The 22,090-nt window shown below is 36.1% G+C and overlaps 1 protein-coding gene across 1 annotated transcript; it reads right to left on the reverse strand.

Moving 5' to 3' along the window:
- Positions 1 to 7,393: 7,393 nt before the first annotated feature.
- Positions 7,394 to 20,371, reverse strand: cnih2 (cornichon family AMPA receptor auxiliary protein 2). Its single transcript, XM_020930307.2, has 7 exons — positions 20,261 to 20,371; positions 19,565 to 19,689; positions 17,396 to 17,464; positions 12,114 to 12,161; positions 11,403 to 11,515; positions 10,685 to 10,828; positions 7,394 to 10,520 (listed from the first exon to the last, which is right to left on the reverse strand). The coding sequence occupies exons 2-7, from the start codon at positions 19,643 to 19,645 to the stop codon at positions 10,493 to 10,495; spliced, it is 483 nt and encodes a 160-aa protein (XP_020785966.1). The 5' UTR covers positions 19,646 to 19,689; positions 20,261 to 20,371; the 3' UTR covers positions 7,394 to 10,492.
- Positions 20,372 to 22,090: the final 1,719 nt, after the last annotated feature.

Genomic DNA, 22,090 nt, shown 5'->3' on the forward strand with positions numbered 1-22,090 from the left:
GGTGGGAAGGTGGGCTTTTCCGGAAAAATGAGTTGAATGAATCTCTGATTAATACTGGCTTTAATCAAATACAGCACATTAATTTTGATATGAATAATAATAGCACAATTATGCATTATGTAGACAGAGGTATTTAGGGCTATTGCCATAGCAATTAACAATTGAAAACAAAATATAAAATCTTTTGAATGGGAAAAAGTCCTCAAAATATTGGCATATATAACAGGAAGCTCTAAAATCCATGAATATCATTGCCTTCACTCGAGTGATTATTTAATTCATTTTTTTACCATCTGTTAACGCAAAGTTTGTAACACTCTTAATTTGAACATCCAGTGTCCCTGGTTTGAACTGTACAAGCTGTACAATGTGAATATGCGATATCAAAGGTAGGAGGAGTACAGTGGGTACTTGTTCACTTCTCAGTTATTAGCTAAGAAATTCTAGTTACATTAGATTAATGTTGCAGTTTGAATAAGTGATTTTAATTCACAATCTTCTCTATCTTAAAACCTATTCTTAAAACACCTTCATGGTACTAATGTGTCCACCATCTCATTGTCCTTGCCACCTTTAGAGCCCCAAGAATTACTCTCCCAAATAGGAAGAATTAGATATGGTCAAGGTTATTATTAGAAGGCAAAGAAGCTGTAGCTGCTGGTCCCCATTTATCACATGTCACTATTATATATGTATTCAGAGGTGGGTAGGAATTACATTTACTCAGTTACATTTACTTGAGTAACTTTTTGAAGATATTTTAACTTTTAGACCTACAGATTTGCTTTGTTTGTTTTTTTCTATTTGGATACCAAAGAATTGCATTTATTAAGGTTTCAGAATACTTTAACTCATAAATCAGATTTTAAATACATTTTACAACCAAAGAGTTTCTCCAATTATGTTTTATTCTTATGTAATTCAGTTGAAATACTAGCCTTAATAAAGCATGGACAAAGACTTAATTCAAAATGAATGTTTGTTAAGAATGCTTCATTAAAACTATTAAAAATGTAATTATTGTGGCGATACCTTTATTTGATTAACATTAACGTCTCTCTTACTTCATTGTTTTGCCTATAATTTACCCCCATCTGCATGTACTTGATTTGAAAATATAAAAGACCGTATTAATGGACCAGTCTCTTCCGATAAACCTGCTCCACTGGACTTCATTAATCAGAGACCTTCATTGTGAATCATTATGGGGAAAGCAGACGTCTCATTCAGCATTTGCAAAGGAGACTATAGGAATCTGTGCTTTCATAACAAATGACTTGATGTTCCCAGTAAAATGAATGCACATTTAAGTGATATTAATAATAAGAGAGACAGGCGCAGATGACAGTTTGTATTAGTCATGGTCTTGTCTCACAGTCCAGCTTTAACAATGCAAGAGCAGACTGCAGATAATGTCCTATTTCACCCATTTGAGGTGTTAAGCAGGGAACAATTTGCAAATCACAAAGGTTTCTCAGCCATCATTAATCTGCTCGTCTTTTACTGACCATTGACTTTTTTATTGTTTGATTTTCTGTTGGTTAAAACAATTTTGTGAAGCCCTATTCCTGTTGTGATTTTAGGTTATACAAAAATAAACTGTATTGATTTTTTTTTAGGTCTCTTCTTCCTCCAAGCCTGCCTTTCGTCAAATGTTATCCATGTTTGGGATGACAGATTTTAAATACAGACTTAATGAAAACAGGATTAGCTGATTGTAATACATTATTGTACACATTTATTTGCAAATTAATAATTGCCATAATCACAAGGATTGGGCCCTAAACATGCCATGACCAAGAGTCATCTAATCCCCTAAATGGAATAATTAATAAAACATTTTAGTGTCATTATATTAGCATTAAGATTACCAAAATTATACCCACCATGATATTCAGTATCTGTGGGTGTCAGAATTATGAAAAATTTGAACTGTTTCCATAGCAATAAAGAATTTAAACCAAGCTATTATTTATTTTGAAATGTGGAAAAGCCTCAAAATATCCCATAACAGGAAGCTGAAACTCTGAAAATCTAAATTATATCTGAACATAATGTGTAAGACGAGCACTGTTTGACTTACTTAATATCATCAACATAAAGCTTTTGTCAGATAAATAAATAAAAGAAATAAAATGTGGCAAGTAAGAGTACAATAGGAAGTTGCACTTGAATAGGTTATGAATAGGTTTCGATCTTTGCCATATATTCTTATTGTCACGCCACGTTCACAGTGCACCCAATCACTGCTTAGCTCCCATTTGAATTATCCCATGTAAGGGCTTATTAGCTGCTCTTAAATGTGTCTCATATGTATGCATGTCTGTACAGATCCTATCATTAGCCACATCCACCAGAGCCTTGCATAATAATGAATGAGCAAAATTATCCCTGTCCTTGAGAGTGTAACCAGCGAAGTGTGTTTGTGCATGTGCCTGCCAGTTGTGTGTGCGTGTGTGTGCGTGTACGTGTGTGTGTGTGTGTATGCATGTGTGTATGCCAACAGACGCGTGGAGAGCATGTAGACAGTTGTGGACTGTTTCCATGGTTACATATTTCTCTAACAGCAATGATAGAGAGAGAGAGAGAGAGAGAGTGAGAGGAAGAAAGAAGTTTAGACAATTACACAGGAAAAAAGAGAAAATTCAGGTATGCAGCATTGAGTTAATGAGATTCCAGATATCTGAATACTGAGATATGGATAAATATTAAATAGACTTATATTAAATACAGTTTGTAAAGGACAACACAACATGAGACCAGGGGTATAAAATCTTACACTGCAGTTGCCTTTTGTTTTGGAAATTGGTAATCTGTGACTTTCAATAAATGGGAGGAGCACTTATTAGTTCTACACTGTGTATCCACAGTAAGTAAGTAAGTAAGTAAGTCTTTATTTATATAGAGCTTTTCACAGACATTTTTGTTACAAAGACGCTTTACAGAGCATTATTCAGCATTATTCATTCACTCTAAACCTGGTGATGGTAAGCTACTATTGTAGCCACAGCTGCCCTGGGGCATACTGAGAGAAGCGCGGCTGCCATGTCAGTCGGCGCCATCGGTCCCTCCAACCACCACCATCACTCACACACACACCACTTTAATACTAGGCAATGTGGGTGAAGTGCTTTGCCTAAGGACACACAATGATTGAATTGACTGTATTTAACTGACCTTGACTATCAACTGTTTATAGAGACCTATACAGCAAACATTAAAATGTATACGCATTTACAGTATTGTATTCAGTATACTGTATACTTTCACATTGAGTTAGATGAGGAAAAATGGAACATGTACGCACCACAAGAGCAGTGCTTTTTTTATGGTTTTCCTCCCTTACAATCAGGTAATTTATCATCTTTTAGAAAATGAACTACATTCGTAATACCATGAAATAGAGTATAAAATAAAGAGTAACTACTGGAATATAGTTTCTCAACATAACAAACCGTATGTGCTTTTGTTACTTTTCGGTAGCTTATATTAAAACACCAATGCTTTTGCAGTTGCAGTACAATTTGTAGCAACTGTAAACAATCAAAACTATGAAACATTGATCGAATGAGCCTCTTCCTCAGAACTGTCCTTCATCTCGTCTCACACAAAAGGCCCATACAATGTTGTGACAGCATCACATGAATGAGCAGTTACAGTATCTGTTTACACTATGTTACATACATTTGTTCACTCTTCTCTTGCATGCATGTTGATAATAAGATGACAAAAGCACTTCATAACCTCAGGAAGAATAATTGCTGTTTTTTCAGTAGGTAATGGGAATCTAAATAGAAACAAACAAACTTGTACATGTAACTGGCTTTAAAAAGGGACCAAACATGTATAAAATAGACAGGAACATTAGTAACAAAACTGAACTGACAACTATAACATCAATTTACAGTGGAGAAATCATAAGTATACTTCATTAAGTAAACTTGACATCTAAAATGGGATTTGATTGACATGTGATGATGTTCATTTTATTAATTAACACAGCAGAGCTGGATAAAAGACCTATTTTCTGATGTCTGCTATGTTGTTTCGTCATCAAAAACATACCCTGAGTTGTGTTTTTGTTTCACTGACACACGTTTAATTATGCTCTTTTCTCAAGCAGGAAACACTCTGTTTTTAACACTGTGTTTTTAAACTCCATACACCCTCACTTGAATCATTTGGCTAATTTCAGCCCTGGAATTGCCCAGACACAAGGTAGAAGCTGTTAACTCGAAAACTACCACTACATGACATCACAAAACATGTGTGCGTGAAACAAAACACAACTCCAGGTATGTTTTTGAGACGGTAACAGCATTATAGCATGGCTTAAAGCTCACAGGAGTCAATTTTGTGTAATATAGGACCTTTAATTCATAATGTAGAAATAGTTTAAGAATGATTCAGGGTTAGAAATTACTTAATTATTATATTATCTAAACTCGTAACCCCTTCATTAAGAATCTTCTAATCCTGAATCATTTTAATAAACTATTTGCTCATAATGAATTCTTCATTTTCTTTCTCCATGTTCTATAAGGTTGTAAATAGTGTAGTTATTCTTAAGTGGTACTGATAAGTCCAAGTGTGTCGAAATGTACTGAACTGGATGAACGCTCCTCGGAATGAGTCAACAGGATTCTAACACAATTCTGTTTCCATGGTGACAGCGGGAGAATGATACGTCCTTTTGAGAGTACGAGTGGAGGGGGAGACTGTTGCCAGCTTGAAGCCAGTCTATGCTTGTTGCTCTGTTTTCTGCCCAGATCATTACATAGACAAAGTGATAACCTGCCAGTACCTTACAAATGTCACACATGAGTCCCAGTGGAGTGGTACGCAACCATTTTACCTTCAAAGAAATGAAGAAGGATTGCATTTTATAATAACTACACTACTTATTTAGCTTTAAAGGTATGTTGTGTAACTTTTCTGGTGGAGGGTTTGTCACTGCTCTGCCTGGAATGTTCCACAGTATGACATTAAACAGCTCTACCTTACATAGGTGGTTTTATATCTCAAAAATATCTAGAGAAACAGGCATTCTGATTGTGAGCGGGACTGCCTCTCCATAGATCTGAAAAGTAGAAAGGTTTAATGCCATACTGTGAAACATTCCAGTGTTTCCATGGATATTTTTGTCAGAAAAGTTACACAATTCACCTTTAATAAAGCACAAAGAAAGGCTAATTCATAATTTACAAATAGTTTAGTAAGAATGATTCTGGTGTAGTAACTTATTGTACGCAGTGTATAACCTACTTCAGTGTTTCCCAAACTCTTTTTCTGGGGACCCATATTTTAAAAGTCACAAAACGTCATGACCCAAGTCAATAGACATTATTCATAAATCACAAAGTAAAGGTGGATTTGACCTTTATTGAATCTTAATTAAGATATTTTATTGTTGACTGACTGATTGTGTCTCTTTGAACAATTAGTATTTTTCACCATTCAATTGAACCAGCAATATTGGAATAAAATAGTAAAAAAGTAAAAAAAATTACAAAATTAGAAATTTAACAAAACACGTCTTAACATTTCAACATTTGTAATGAGTCCAAGGTGCAGGAGGAGAGTGCAACACGCAGATCAGTGTCAGAACTGTATATTGCAGACAGACATGCAGATTGTGATAAGGTGACCCCCCAAAAAATCTCTTGCGACCCACCTGAGGGTCACGACCCAGTCTTTGGGAAACAATGCCCTATTGTACTCTATTGAACCCTGTGTATTAGTGTTACCTGTTTGTCGTAGTTGTTGGACATTGCTATTGAAGTAATATCCTGTAAAGATGCACTATGTAACTTTTCTGGTGGAAAAGTTACATGGTACATGTGAGTACTTGTCTCTATGGTGATTGCTTTGACTGGAATGTATGACACTGGGATTCAACATATCTATAAACATGGAGACAAGTATGTGACGGTGCCTAACCAAGTTACAAGTCAGATCTGTGGAGAGGTGACCTGGTCAGTGACAATGTACGCTTTTTAAGGATTTTATTTTAGCAATAAAACACCAAACTGAATAAATGCCATATAGATATGTTTAATGCTATTCTGTGAAACACCCAAGGCAAAGTAATATCATCATCACGGAGACAAGTAGAGGACCTTCCATCTGAAAACTTAAGTAGTACAAGGTTAGAAAATTAATTAAGTTGTCACAAAGCCTGATTCATTCTTAATAAACTATTTCATCATTAAAAAGTAAGTCTTCATGTCTTATCAAGGTTAACTTTGTTTAATTATGATAAAGTGTAACCTCACAATCTTAAAATTAGTAACGTTTCTATTGGTGATTTTTCTCAGCTTCGAGTGAGCTTCTGCCAACTGGAGTTTTGTTAAGCAGTGTAATGTGCATCAGTGCTGTAATTTCAGAAGATAATTTGCAGAAGGTAGCTATAGATTATTATCTTCTATCGTCAATGGGTAATTTTGCTCTTTTTGTGCCTGGTGCAGCCACTTCTGAATGCAGCTGCCTTTCAGAGCCATTTTAGCTGGTGGCAAATTGTCCCCCTCTCCATTCGGGTTCCCAGTTATTTGAACTTGGCCAGGAATTACAGGCAAATGTACCAAATGCACCAATAACTGATCTATTACCAGTATTAGGAAGAATACTTATTTACTGAAAACGTATTTAGTTATAAAATACTGAATACACAAATTAGCACAAATTACATGGTCCAATCAAAATGCTGTGAATACTTTTAAACCGAGTTGGATTTACATTATAGTGTAAAATCATCATATATAATTACAAATAGCTTGTTTTTTGTTTTGCATTAAAGGTACACTATGTAAAAATTTTGACTGGGGGTCCACCTGCTTGTTTTTATGTATATGTCATTGCTCTGCTTGGAATGTTCCACAATATGACATTAAACAGCTTTTACGGCTTTTTATAGCTCAAAAATACCTTGAAAAACTGGCATACTGGCTGTGAGTGGGGTCGCCTCTCCACTGATCTGGCTTGTAACTTGGTCTGGTTTGGTCTCCATGAATATAGAAAGGTTTAATGCTATACTGTGAAACATTTCAGACAAAGCAATAAAAAATATTTGGGGCACCTTCCACCAGGAAAGTTACAGAATGCACCTTTAACTTAACTAATTAGAGAAGGTAAAATCATAAACACACATACATTACAAGAGCTCTGTTTGCTTTTTTCTCACTCATAGTCAAGCCAAAATTGCCTGTTCAATTATCTCTATCCTTTTATTTTAGAAAACTAACTATATTAATACCACCAAATGAAAAAGTAACTCAAAATTAGTATTCAGAATATGCATTTTCGGTACATGTATTTAGCTACTTTCCAACACTGCCCATTACAAACAGGGAAAAAGAATCTCTCTCGTGGTGATTTTTGCCATTCGATTTTATTAGAATACTTTATTAACTGTACACCTGTAGGCTGTTAAATATAAATGAACACATATTGATTGACTTGTACAGTAATGGTAAATGTATAAAAGACAATAAATACAATCGTCTAAAACTCTTATGTTATGACATTCAAATAAGTTCCCCTCATGTGCTTTAATTGTGATTGTCCACACTCAGTTAGTTTTGAGGTCTCAGTGTCCTTTGAGCTTAGCAATATTGGCACAAAATATACATAAAAGAATTGTTACTCAGTTGAAGTTGGCTTTGTTAAGCGAGAATGACAGTTAGCTAAGAGTTCATTAGCATTAACTGACATAAAGGCATATTAACGAAGGGAGGGTTGTTTCAAAGCTTTCTCACAGCTTTCCTAATTGGGTACAGTTAATTTTCTGTGGAGTGCCAGATGTTTCTGTCAAAAATGATGTGAGACTTTAAGCAGTTATATAAAGGCAGCTTGATGATAATGTCTTAAAAGTAGTATCATAACACAGTATTTGATATGTGGTTATTAATATATATTTTAACATATTTTTAACAATAACTTCAGGATATTGAGTTGGCAGTGACAGATCTATCTAAAAATACATCAGACTATTACACTTTTTGCAGTTTCAAAAAGTTATTGGAAAGGCAGTACTGTTTTTACAACATATCTCGATGTACAAAAGTGGGCCAAATGGTCCCAGAAATAACAAGGCCAACATCAGTGCTATCCAAAACTGAACTTGCAGACTATTCTGATGAGTACTTCTATGGGCATCATATTGCTACACTATACTTCTAAGCATTTAAAAAAAGAAAGATCAATGCAAATTAAAAATAACTCTTATTTAGTTCCGTTTAAATGCTGCTGCTTAGGACCAAAATTGTAATCCTGGCCTTTTGTTATAACTATATGTTGATTATTACTGACACTGCATTTCAATCCTCTGTCCACTTATATTACTTTAACTTCCAATGGTAAAAAACATATATGATTTCATACAAATGCTGAGAATGGCTTTGAAAGGTTCAGGACACTATTGCGGTCATGTTTGTTGAAATAAGAGATAAAGGTGTACTGTGTGACTTTCCTGGTGGAGGGTCTGCCACCTTCTTGTCTCCATGAAGATGTTATTTATGCTTGAAATGTTCCACAGTAAAGCATTAAACTTATTTATCTCCATAGAGACAAGCAGATGTCACCACTAGGCCAAGTTACATGGCCTGAGTGAGAGCATGACCACACTCACAAAATAAATGTATGTTTTTCAGTAAAAAACATAAATATGCTGTAAATATTTAGAAATCATGTGTCACTGATAATATGACACAATACAGTATAAAAATGTGTTTAATGCCATACTGTGGAACAATCCAGGCAAAGCAATAATATCTCCACGGAGACAAGCAGGTGACTGACCTTCACCAGAAAAACTGCATAGTGCACCTTTAACAACCATAACAGTAACACAGATACCACAGACTTAAAAACACTGCATCGATATGTCTCATGAGGATTAACATTGCTAGTTTCAATTGCTTATTGTACATAATAACTGTATATTGAACCTCAAACTCTACCAAGAAGAAATACTATGCTAAAATGACTATAGCATAAATGCAAATGAGATAACTTCACTGGAGAGAAGAATAAGGCGATCCCTGTACACTAGAGATAAAACAGCAATTAGTAGCTCTGAAAGAAAAAAAAAAAAACATTCCACCAAATTCAAAGTAGCATAATTATATTAAGTCTTAAATAAGCTTTGATTTGGCACAAAGAAGAAAAAATGTTCCAAGATCTTTGGACAAGTCTACTCGTGTAGGGTGAAGTCTACAATTAAGTTTCCATTTGAGTGATCTCTCATAGCATAAAATAAGGGAGATATAATGGCCACTTTAAGATCAGACATAACATTATAACCCGCATGCAGTCTTCTGTGTAGGCCTGCAAACTAATGGTTATTATAGTAGTTAGAATATTTTTTTGATTAGTTGAATGATTGGTCAACTAATTAAATATTTTTTATTAAAGGTTCAAATATGGTGACTGAAAACTTCTAGATGACATAATAGAATATAAGAATATTTGCGAATAAAGTGTAATATTGACAAAAATGAGAATAGTTATTAGTTACTTAAGTGTAATGTTATATTTTTGTCATCAAACGTCTTTTGCCATGTGTCCTAGAGTCTGTGTAGTCCAGATAACGATTATGATTATCACAATATGATTACGATTGTTTATTGTTATTATTAGAGAGAGATACTTTATTGATCCCAAGGGAAATTCAAGCTTTGTTGCAACAACATTTACACTGCACTTCTCAGTGGCCTTTGTGTCTCAGTCAAAGGTCTCAGTGCAGTTTAACAGAAGGACTGATCAAGTACAGTTAGCAGATCCTGCTTTATTAATTCATCCATGTATTCATCAATAATATTCTGATTATTTAGTGCAGCCCTACAATGGGCGTTGTAATATCTTTATATTATCCCATGTTTTCCTGCTTTCAGAACAAAATGGTCTCTTGCTGTTTCTTTCACAGGTGTAGTTCCTGGATGATTGTAACATTATAGTTATTTTTTGTGGTTATAATATTATTCTGAGCCATATTTTGTGTTCTTTCCTGAATTTGCCCAAAGACTTTGAGATTTCTTTATACATTTAAAGACCCTAACACACAGCCTAAGTATTGTTTTTATTGATAGAGGCAACTGTCAGTGGTAAACATGTACAAAGTCACAGAATACAGAGTATATTGTAGTTGTCAGCTCCTATGTGTTGGAGATTCACAGTGAATTAAGCGAGTGGGTTGATAAGAGCAGCATGGCAAATCTCCAGCCCTTCAAAAGTATTGTAAATTAACATTATGGATCAAAGGCAACACAAATAGTCCTTGTATGTCTTTTTGAAGCCATCTGAACTGGGTTGAGACTTGTCAACGCCAATGTCTAGGATAAAGTGGTATAGCTGAGGCGTCAACATCACATTTTCATTGTCCGCAGGGAATTCCAGACCAATAGATGGGAATAATACACTGAAAAATACAGCATTTTGGCTCCATTCATTCTTCGGTCTTACAAAATGTACCGTGTTTCTCCAGATTGGTGGTTTATTAGAAGCTCACCAAAGCGTAGACCATACTTTTGAGGCCAAGATACAAAAAACAAGAACAGAGAGAAAGAGAGACAAGTGTAATGTGTTTGAATATCTGTGTTTTAGCAACTTCACAAGTACTTTTGCAAATGTGCAGCAGTGTGATTTTGAACTAGAACAGTCACTGCTAATAGTTATAAAGCAGCCTCACCTGTAGAGATAGTAGAAGAAGGACACCAGGTAGAAGCCCATCTTACACCAGGACTCTTTCTGACAGTAGTTCAGGATGTCTGCGTTCATCACACTGACAGGGTCATACATGACCTCTGACCCGTCCGCCGGCCGGTGGAAAAACCTACAAATGAAAAGGTTAAGGTAAGGTTAAATTGAGTTAATACAGGTTAAAGATCCTATATTACACAAAATTGTCTCTTGTGAGCTCTAAGACATGTTATAATGTTATTGCCTCCTTAAAAATATACCTGCGTTGTGTTTTGTTCTATTCACACATGTTTCAGTCACCCTTTATTTTTAGTCTGTATACATCTCCTAAACTCAAAATGATCTGTTTCACCTTGTGGATGTAGTGGCAGTTTTCAAGTTTAAAAACACAGTGAAGCACTTCCTGTATCGCAACATGACATCACAAGGTGGAACAAAGTGTTTTCTGTTTGAGAGAAGAACTCAAATGTTAATCTAAATGCAGGATTTGTGTGTTAAACATGTGTGAATGAAACAAAACACAACTCCAGGTATGTTTTTGATGAGAAAACATCATTATAACAGATTAGGAAAGAGTGTAATATGGGCCCTTTAAGTTAAGGTTAGTTTAAGTTGAGTAAAGATAAGGTTAAGGTGAGGTGAGGTACAGTACCTTTACTGGGATGTGTGTGTGAGAGGTTGCACTTCTGCTCTGGGGCAGCACTTACCTCCACAGATGGTAGAAGAGCAGAGGGATATTTAGGCCGAGTGTGACCCACTCTCCAGCACACATGAACATCAGACAGAACAGGCCGTGGATTGAGTACTCGGGTACTACCAGCTGTAATCAGAGCACACACACAAGCACACACAAACACAGTTTAAATTAGCTCTGGCCAAAGAGACACTTACATATTGTCATAAGAGCTACTACTTAAAACACAAGGAAAACACTATTCTCACCTATGGTGTGGAGCGGTGACAACTGGAAATACACAATAGTTTCTACCACACAAGAAAATCTACAACAATAGAAGTCTCAAATCACAGGGCAAAATGATGTATGTATCTGTGTTAACACAGAGACACAAAACATGAAAAGAAATGAGAAGGGGATGACAGGGGAAATAGCATAGGCAAGCATAGACCTGTGTATAAGTCTACAAAACCCTACAAAACCCATAGTTCCTCTGTATAGATCGTGTTTATTAGTCATTCCTGCAGCTGTTGGTTTATTCTAGATTGGATGGACAGAGACAGCAGCATGAGAGCTTTAGAGCTGGGGGCTGGGCCAGCTGAAATGGAGAACATGTGAAATGGCTATGATGCGTCATGGCGATGACAGTGGTTACAGAGGCGAGTGGTCAGACTGCTGTGAAATCCCTCTCCTCCTCTTCCTCCTCATCCTCATACATCAGGTGACAAACAGCATTACTCACCCGACGCAGCAGGTTGCAGATTCTTTCAATGTTCAGAATCCTCTCTCTCTGTGAGGGAGATGTATAGATGTATAGTCAGTGGAGACACTTTGTATTTATTTTAAATACTTAGTCTCTCAGCTTATGATTTCAGGTTTTTTTTCAGCTTTTTAAAGCTCTGAGCAAATGTGAATATGAGAAAGTAATAACTACATATTATATAATAGTTTCATTAAAGTGTGTGCTATCTTCTTTTAAGTAATACAACTGCAGTTGTTTATGTGGGTTAAATACAGTTCATTAAGCTTTACAGTTCATTTAAATGCACACACATTTTTGTAGCTCTTTATGTCTGTTCATATTATATTTGGGTTTCCAAATTATAAAACAATAAAACCGTTGGCATAGCATTTAACTAAATTTAAAACAAAATACTATATCTCTTGAATGGATAAAAGTCTGAAATCCATAAATGCACTAAATAAGCAGCAGTAGTAGTAATAGAATATAAGTAGTTAATAGAATTTCTAGACTATACATAAAATACATTGTGCACGGGAGTAAGTGGAAAACAACCCACCAAGTAATGCCCATTTGTGTGTTATATCAATATAGTGATTTAACATTTGATTTGCTCTGCTTTAACTGATCTGTGCTGCACCAATAAACAGCCCAGTTGACAGTCCAGGCTCAATCCCTTGTTATTTGCTCTACACTACAGTGAATCTCTTGTGGACCATAACACCAGGCTCCATTATCGGTGCTAGAAATTAAAGCTCTTCATCTTGTGCTGCATTCACTGACTGACCCCAAACAATAGTGTTAGCTGCAGAATATTGATTCCTTAAATTAAGACATCTAAACTAAGAACTAGGTAATTAACACATGTATGGGTGATTAGACCTCAGTGACTTAACATGGAAGCAGTACTGGAAAAATAAATACATAAAATAAAAAATAAATAACATTTTTACTCATGTAAAAGTATACATGCTAAAAATATACTCAAGTATTACAACATTACATTCAAGTCATCCTGCCAAACTTCTACTTCAAGGTGCACTGTGTAGCTTTTCTGGTGTAGTACCTCGCCTGTTGCTTGGTCCCATGTTCCATAGTATGGCATTAAACATATCTATCTCCACAGAGGCAAGAAAGAGATGCTGCCAGGCCAATTTACAGCTCAGGTCTGTGGGGGAGGTGACCCTGCTCACAGTAAGAATGTATGTTTTAAAATGTTATGAAAATATCTGTAATTGAACAAATGCACTTTCGATAACTTTAATGACATACCGTGGAACATATCAGACAAAGCCATAACATCTCCATGGTGACTGAACCCCCACCAGGAAAATTACACAATGCACCCTTAAATAAAATATGAAGTAGACATTAAAGTCAAACTTGTTAAAGTCAAATTACTTGTTAGCATGAATTAAGTTGTTTGAAAACACAAGTTGCAGATTCTTTAAGATCTGGCCGATCAGAACAGGTCATGTCTGTGTGTCAGTGAAGAAAGGAGCAGAGACATCAGCAAGACACACAACTGCATGGCTATAATTATACAAATACATGTTAAAATATCAACTCAAAAAAGTAAAACATGATCCATAGTAAACCTACTCAACTACAGTAATGTGAGTATTTGTAATTATTTACTTTCCACCTCTGCACAGAAGTTCCCTCGTCACCATAGAGATATGTACCCAGCGTTCGTGCCCCCTTCAGCCTGGTCTACATGCAGTGAGTGAGTGTGTTTATGAATTTATGAACTCCCAAAGCGACCTCAAAGTGGCTGTTGCCCTCAATCTCCAGCCTGCAGCCTCCAGAGTCTGACTTCTTCACACTTTCTGTTTATTTATGGCACCAATTTTCTCTTTGCTCACTGTTTCACGTCTCTAAATGTACAGACTGGGTCCCACTGAATCTATTATGAAGCAGTGGTTTTTATGTCACTCGCTGATCTAAAGCTTTATCCTCTAGCAGCCAGAAAATGAAGAATAGATGGATAGATAGAGAGGCAGACAGACAGATATTGTAGTTCCATTTAATGTATTATAAAGCAATATTTCTTCATACAGTTCAGATGAAAGTTTTTCCCAGGTCTATTTTGTATTAAGTTCTCTCTAAGCTTTGCCTCACACTCTTATTTTGTGTTTCTTTAGATATTATAAGTCTACTGGTTAAAACTTCATAACCTTTTCTTTTAAAGATACTAGTTCATAAATGATCCTACAAAAATCATATTAAGATTGTTATATACTTCAAAGAATGTTTTATATTCAAACACTATTAAAGTCCACCTTTCTTAAAACATGAAATCATTCTCTGTCCCTGTAGCCCTTGTAAGGAAACACTGATATAAAGGCCTATTATCTACCAGCCAAAATTTTAAGAAAAGGTGGGCAGTATTTCTCTGTAATGTGCTGTAGTAATTTTAGAGAAAAACTGTTGTTACTGTGTGTAGCACCACTCCAGGAAGTGACTCACAATCAATCAACTCTAATTCGGATTAATCATCAAATCAATTAGTGAAATGGCAGGCTGCTAAATGGTTGTGTGGACAAACCAAACAACCGTCTGTCATGATATGCGGCGTGACTGTCATACACTGCAATATTAGTGTCCTCAAAGGTGAACTGTGTAACTTTTCTGGTCGAGGGTGTTAAGATGTTATTGCATTACCTAAAATATTCCACAGTATGGCATTAAATTTATCTATCTCCATATAAACATGCATGTGACAGCACCAGACCAAGTGAAAAAGTCTGACTTGTGAAAAGGTGTCCCTGCACACAATAAGAAAGCAAGTTTTTCAAGGTATTTTTGAGAAATGTAAAATATCTGTAACCAGTGTTGGGAAGATTACTTTTAAAATGTATTCCCTTACAGATTACAGATTACATACCCCAAAATGTAGTTTGTAACGTAATCCATTAAATTACTTAAAGTGAGTAACGTAATCTGTTTACTTTGGATTTACTTGATATTCTTATGCTTTTTAAAACTACATGAATGTACCAACCATGTCCTGAAAATTCTCATTCTCTTCAAATTCTCTGTTGAGCCCAAGTCTCCATGAATAAGCAACTGTTTGCTATAGAGAAGCAAAGACCAGGAAATCATAACATAATTGTCTGCTAAAAGAAAATAAAAAACCCATTCTTTACTTAAGCATATAAAAAATATTATTGATAGAAAAATGATTTCTATATGAGATCACTGCTGCCTTAAATTATGTTCACTCTACTGTTAGGTGTCATATTGTTTAGACCTGGTTTAGTACTGATTTAGTCCTGATTTAGTCCTGGTTTTAGGCCTGGTTTTAGTCCTGCATTAGTTCTGCTTTAGTCCTGCTTTTAGACCTGGTTTAGTCCTTCTTTTAGACCTGGTTTAATCCTGGTTTAGTCCTGGTTTTAGACCTGGTTTAGTCCTGGTTTTAGACCTGGTTTAGTCCTGGTTTAGTCTTGGTTTAGTCCTGCTTTTAGTCCTGTTTTAGTCCTGGTTTAGCCCAAAATGTGAAAACCGGAAAATACCGCCATGTAATCCATTTATTTCAATGAAAGTAACTGTAATCCAATTACCACTCACTGAAACAGTAACTGTAACTGAATACAGTTACTCATAATTTGTATTCTGATTACGTAATCCCGGTACATGTAATCCGTTACTCCCCAACACTTGTCTGTAACTCAATAAATGCAAGTGAAAATAAGTGTGGAATATTCCAGGCAATGCAACAACATTTCCATGGAAACAAGCCTCTTCCAGAAAAAATACACAGTGCACCTTTATGATATTTTAGTACACACAATCATTTCAGTTATATTATACCTAAAATACATGCTTTCACTTTCTATGCAGACTCTGTGAAAATGTAAAATAAAGAACATAGACAAAACCTGGATTAAACCAAAAGTAATTTAAAAGCTAATAAACAAATCTGCCCCTTTAACATAAAAAAACCCCAAAAAACAGTACATTTCTGTCTGATGGAGATGCTTTGTGGCATTGCAATTATAAATTTAGTTTGTTGTCATATTATTATTTTGTCAGCCAGTATTGTTATATCAGTACTGCAATATATCATCGCTGTGTGAATAGGCCTGTCACAATAATTTCTATCAACTTATCGTTCACTATATAATAGATGGAATTATCAATTTTTCATGGGTTTCAAGCTGTGGCCACCATTATCCATTGCAATTCAAATAAAACATCTTTTGAATGGGCAAAGCTCCTCACGAAGTCCTTCAAATCAGGACAGAACTGTTTGTCTGAAACACATGAAAAGATACAAACTACGAAAGTGTTTCATTGTGCAGTTTATTTATTGCAGTTTGTGTTTTTATATTATACATTTAGAGAAGTTTTTTTGGGGATAATTCTTGTCATGATTATTTTGTCAGTGGCATACATTTGTTTCAATTGTCAATTCGTCTATATATTCTTCAGTGATATATCGCACTTCAAAAATAGTTATCGTGACAGGCCTATGTGTGGACTCCCCTCTTTTTCACAGTCTCCTCTCACTCCTCACCACTCTTACTTTGCACTTCAGATGCACGATCATAATAATAGAACTAGAACAGCAAACTCTGCTAAAATGTTGAAGGAAAAAATTGCCACTTCCTGAAAGTAATTATGTTTTTTGAATACTGATGTTTTTCCTGCTGCAAAATCACAGAACAGATGTCCACTAACTGCCCTTGTGCTGGCGATAATCTCTCCAAACAATTATCTAAACAAATCCATTCTGTGTTGAAAGCTGAGTTAAATGTGCATTATGTAACTTTGCGGTGCGGGTGTCTGCCAATGGCTTGTTTCCATGGAAATGTTATTGCTTTGCCTGGAATGTTCCACAGTATGACATTAAATTAATAGCATTTTTTCAAGTACAAATGTTTTACTGTTAAAGCAATATCTTGAAAAGCATGCATTGTTATTATAAGCGAGCTAGTGGATATGACCTGTAATTTGCCGTGATGTCTTCACTTGCTTGTCTCCATGATAGATACGATTAATGCCATACTGTGGAACTTTCTAGAGAAACAAGCAGCTGGCAGACCCTACACAATAAAGTTACACAGTGTACCTGCACAGCTGTTGCATTAAATCAGTTGTTCAGTTGGGACTCAGAGTGTGTGTAGTGGAGTGTGTCATGTCTAAACTCACGAGATTTGCTGTGAGACTTCCTATCATTCCGTGTGCCGTTTATGGTTGTACTAAATCTCGTTCACAAATACTGGGTCTTCCCTGTCTCCTGTGGCTCTTAAAAGTAAAGACGTGAACAGGCTTCTTACCGCTCTGGTGGGATTGCTCTGATCAATCGGGTTTTTGAAGTCTGTGCGGAGCTCATCAAATGCAATGATCTGAAACCAATAAAAGGGAGATTACCTCGACAGCCTGGGTTTTTTTGTTTTTTATTGTTCTATTTAGTAACATAATGAAGTGCACATTTTAACGTACAATACAAAGGGGAAATAAAAACAAAAATGAGCAAACTTATTTTATTTGTGGTGTTCAGAAGTGTATTTTCTAGTATTGTTGCACATTTCAATTCAATTCTAAGGAGTAGGAGTTTCAATACCACGAATATAAAATGCTATTTTTAAACTAAACATTTTCACATCACATAAAGTAATATCACTTTATCATTGCTCATTGTAAAACTGTTTAGGAAAAGTCTAATTATGTTCTATTTATTGATTTCTATATTGAAATCACACACTCAACTGAGCATGCCGTTTCACCACTAGTTTTAGCATCAATTAGTATCTGATATTTGATACTGTTGAGAACCTTGGCCAATTCAGATGGTGGCGTATGTTGCTGCTAACAAGAATTTAATGGCTTTAGTCTAAGTAACAGTGACTAGCTTTAGCCCACCTGCTGAGTGCATCATGAGAGCATCTTTAAAGCAGCATGCTTCTGACAGCTCATTTAGAGGCTTCTCGTGCACAGATAAGTGAGCAGCAGAGTCTGATCACAGTAATCGCTCCTGCAGTCCGACATATACAGCCATCACTCATCGGCTTCACGCATCGCTCACTTGTAAACAGATGCAGTTTCCATGGAGACCTGGTGAGCCCCTCAGCGAGCTCCATGGTTACTATAGCAGTGAGGGAGCGCTGTGATTGGCCGAAGGCAGCAGGAACTGGGGTGCTGTACTCGGGTGGGCAGACGGGGTACTGAGGGAAATCTAGAGTTTGATAAGCGTTGAGTGTCATGAGGAGCAGACAGTCTCATCTCTGTGGCACAATGACTCACAGTATGGAGTCCCACCACTTCCATTAGTCCAGTATTCTGCTCCTGTTTGCTGGTACATTATTCAGAGATGTGTTTGAGGAATGTTAAAGGTGAGAGATCGATGCTTTCATGTTTGTAGAGCCTGTGTAATCAGATGCTCGTAGCACAGGGGTCTCTGGTGAGCGCTGTGCAAATTGTGCTCAAAAGGCCGGTGGCAAACGCGTCCAGTCTGTGGCCAGGATTTATTATCACTGTGCTTATCCTCGTCCCTGTGCTCATTACAGTTGTGTTGCCTTAGCCTTGTTTGAGGGACTCTTTATAGCCAAAAAAAAGGGATCCTATTATTAATCACTTTGTTTGTTTTGTGGGGTCCAAAGCATTCAGTCCTAGTTAATTATACTTACAGCTGGGCAATTAATCTAATTTTAATCAAGATCGAGATTCAGTCATGTCTGATTGTCAGTGATATGCTTGGGTTTACAATGATATGAGAAGTCTATAGTAACATCATGTGGTTTAGAGAAGAGTTCAGATTTTGGAGGAAGGAAGTTGATTATTTTTGTATGTTCCTGTTGCTAATGATTAAAAGTCTGTATTGATTAGTTCAAGAATTGAATAGTGAAAGCCATTTGTATTTATTTTAGTGAGACTGAATTACACTGGTTGAATCAATATGAGAAAAAATACTGATACTTTTATTTTTTCATACAACCTAGCCCTTATTATAACTGTACAGTATTAAAAGTTCTATAGTAGAAAGCTGGTGCCGCAACATCTTACATATTTACATATATACAGTATATAGTGGATATATATACATGAAACAGGTGAAAATCTGATTTCTGATTCCTGTTGTGCTTTGACACCTTAGGCAGGTGTCTATTTTCTAAGTGTGCGTAGGAGCAGGTGCCTGTCTGCCTATGTAGGAGTGAAAAAGCGTTTTGAGTTTAAAGGAAGAATGTCAGTTTAATTTTTTCTGCACATCAGAGCTGCTTAAGTCTCTTTTATGAGTTTTGGAAATCTCCTTTAAGACACAATTCTTAGCTTTGGCTTTCAACTTTGTTTTATATTTGTACTTGCCTTATGTATGATCTTGCACTAGCTTTGTATGCTGTTTCATCATTTATTGTCCAGTAGTGTGAAGCATTTTGAGCAGCTTGTGTTTTTGTGAATGCCCTATAGAAATAAAATTGACATTGGCATAGAGGGGGAAGTCTACTCACCTGCCAGATTACGAAGAAGATGAGACCTGCGCACAGTACCAAGGTAAGCATGTAGCAGAAGGCCGCGAAGGTGAACGCCATGGTTGATTCTGCCAGCACCTGTCGTTTGCGCCTGTCTCAAACACCTGCCGGACACCTACAGCTCAACTTCAATTTCTGTCCAAATCGATAAGCCCTCACTGCATGCTCAGTCTTTATGTCCGACTGCGGGAATGACCCCCTTTGCAAAGTGTTTCAGGAAGCACTTAAGAGTTTAAACCAGTTCACGCACCCTGATGCTCCTCTATGAGTCTCAATAGGGCAAAATATGGGTCTTTTACAGCAATTTTTACATGTGCTTTTTCTCAAACCATCTCAAAACTACACTATTTAGTTTAACACACAATACATTCTATTTTGTTGTTGTTAATGTTTCCTCTTATGGCTTGAGAATATGGCTTTCAATTCAACTGTTGCTTCAAGACAATTTAAATGGCATCCCTACAGATTCATTACACACATATTGCTTTGATATTGTTTACATAGACACAGCCAGATCTGAAAACTTCATCAAAACACTACTGGTTTCAAACTACAGATTTCCTTTTTGTTCAATTTCTTCAGTTAAATAGCTTTGTCTGGTCAGATCTGTGCTAGCCACTGAATAGCTCACTCCCACTTTGTCTTTGTCAGATTTAATAACATGGAAAAACGTACCTTTCCACATCTCACCAGCATCTCTTTGCCTTCTCCAAAAATAAAAAGTTGCCTGTTTTCGAATCTCAAAAGAGGAGCATGAGAGAGATCTGAGCCGATGCAACGAGATCTACATGTTGGAAAAAAAAAAAATGAAAATGCGATCTACAGGCTATTCTCCTGATACAGAGTTTCCTGAGTCACATTCCTGTCTCTTCCCCGGTCTCAAGTCTGCTGTAGGAATATTTGTATCACGCTTGATGTTTGACTGTTCTACCAATCGCGCGCCTCCGTCTGCCTTCGTCGCTTGCTCCTCTTCCTCACTGTCTGTCACTCTCTCTCTCCTACATTTCCATAATCCCTGGTTCCCTGGAGACCGATGAGGGGGCAGGGCAACTGTTTTTTGTTGTTTTTTGTATCCACCTCACACCATTTTTCTCATGTTTTGTCCTTGTTAAATTATTTTTGCAAGTTCATTTTGTCGGCTCATGTGCCATTTTCCGAGGCACTATGATTTCTATTCATCTGATAACTAGAAACAAGCTATTTATGTAGGTTACTTTTAAAGCAAGTATAGGACTGCAACGGTTAATCGGTGTAATCATGATTATTACAATCATTATAAATAAATAAATATATAATGTTATTTAAACTTTATACAGACTCTAAGGCATGGAAAAATAGATTTTATCTTAAAGATGGTATTATATGCCATTATTAAGTCCAAATTGCAAATTAGAAAAAACTATCCCTGATTTTCATTAATAACACACTTTATTTCTAAATATTATCTATCTAGGAGTCTACAGGCAACATTAGCCATTATTTAGTTAAAATATGTCAATGTACAATAGAAATTAAGTGTCTGACTAGTCAACTAATTGAAAAAATCACCTACTACATTAATAGTTGCAGCATTATGAGACACAGTAACTCAAATGTCTTCTGTAATCTTTAAGAGCATAGAGCAAGAAAGGTAATTTATCTGTCAAAATGTAATTTTTTTGTTGTTACTTTAGGCATCGCCTTGAGCTCTGAAAACCACTGTATCTGCTATTACAGAACCATGGTCAGGGTCAACTGAGGATCCTATGATTCATGGTTATGGACTTCCTTAACATGATATATGAATAATGGTTTATAGAAGGTTGTATAGAGCAAGGACAAGAAGATCTCCAGTCAAGTTAAGGTGGGCAGTTTGTCTTTACTGGTGTAAGGTAGGGTCATTGTCATATTTTGTACTGGTACTATTTTAGATCTAAGTCGTGCCTGTTCATTGTATATGTTTGTAATACTTTAGACTTGAGTAGTCTACCTCTTAAGTTTTGGCTCAAAATTTAATTACCCCAATATAATGTACCAATGTTTAGACATTATAAATCCATTTACTAGTATCTTGCCAATTATAACTATTATATTTTATATTATTGATATTTATTCTAAGTAATTTAATAATGTAATAATTATTACTAATTACTTCAAATACTGTCCTATTACACCTTTGTATTAAATACCCCCTGGTAGGGTAACACTGTCCCTCCTGACAATGTATATCTGAACATCTGGAGATAACCTCCCGGGTGACAATGGCTCTGGCTGCACACCGCTCCCTGTTAAGGATGGGTCAAATGCAGAGTACAGGTACTTTTTTTTTTTTTTTTAATAAAGTGTGCTTTAAGCTTAATAGAATTTGCACTGACTCACTGATGACAAAAGCCTTTTAACATTCTGGAGTCGTGAGGCGGTCTGGTCATTTGTCACTCACTTTGCCGCTGTCTGCTGTGATCTAAATTTAGTTCAGCCGAAGCATTAAGACTAAAATGCCACAGGTGCACGTGGTCTGAGGCGCAC

Source organism: Boleophthalmus pectinirostris, unplaced genomic scaffold (genome assembly GCF_026225935.1).
Source record: "Boleophthalmus pectinirostris isolate CB_2022bp ecotype Guang Dong unplaced genomic scaffold, ASM2622593v1 HiC_scaffold_12, whole genome shotgun sequence".
Classification (NCBI taxonomy): domain Eukaryota; kingdom Metazoa; phylum Chordata; class Actinopteri; order Gobiiformes; family Gobiidae; genus Boleophthalmus; species Boleophthalmus pectinirostris.

Bases quoted from the DNA above. Each gene is read 5' to 3' on its own strand.
- cnih2 (XM_020930307.2), bottom strand. From the start codon at position 19,645: ATGGCGTTCACCTTCGCGGCCTTCTGCTACATGCTTACCTTGGTACTG. The intron at 12,162-17,395 runs GTAAGAAGCCTG...TCTCCCTCACAG, and splicing joins AGAGCAATCCCACCAGAGCG to AGAGAGAGGATTCTGAACAT. The intron at 10,829-11,402 runs GTAAGTGCTGCC...TTTCATTTGTAG, and splicing joins CTCTTCTACCATCTGTGGAG to GTTTTTCCACCGGCCGGCGG.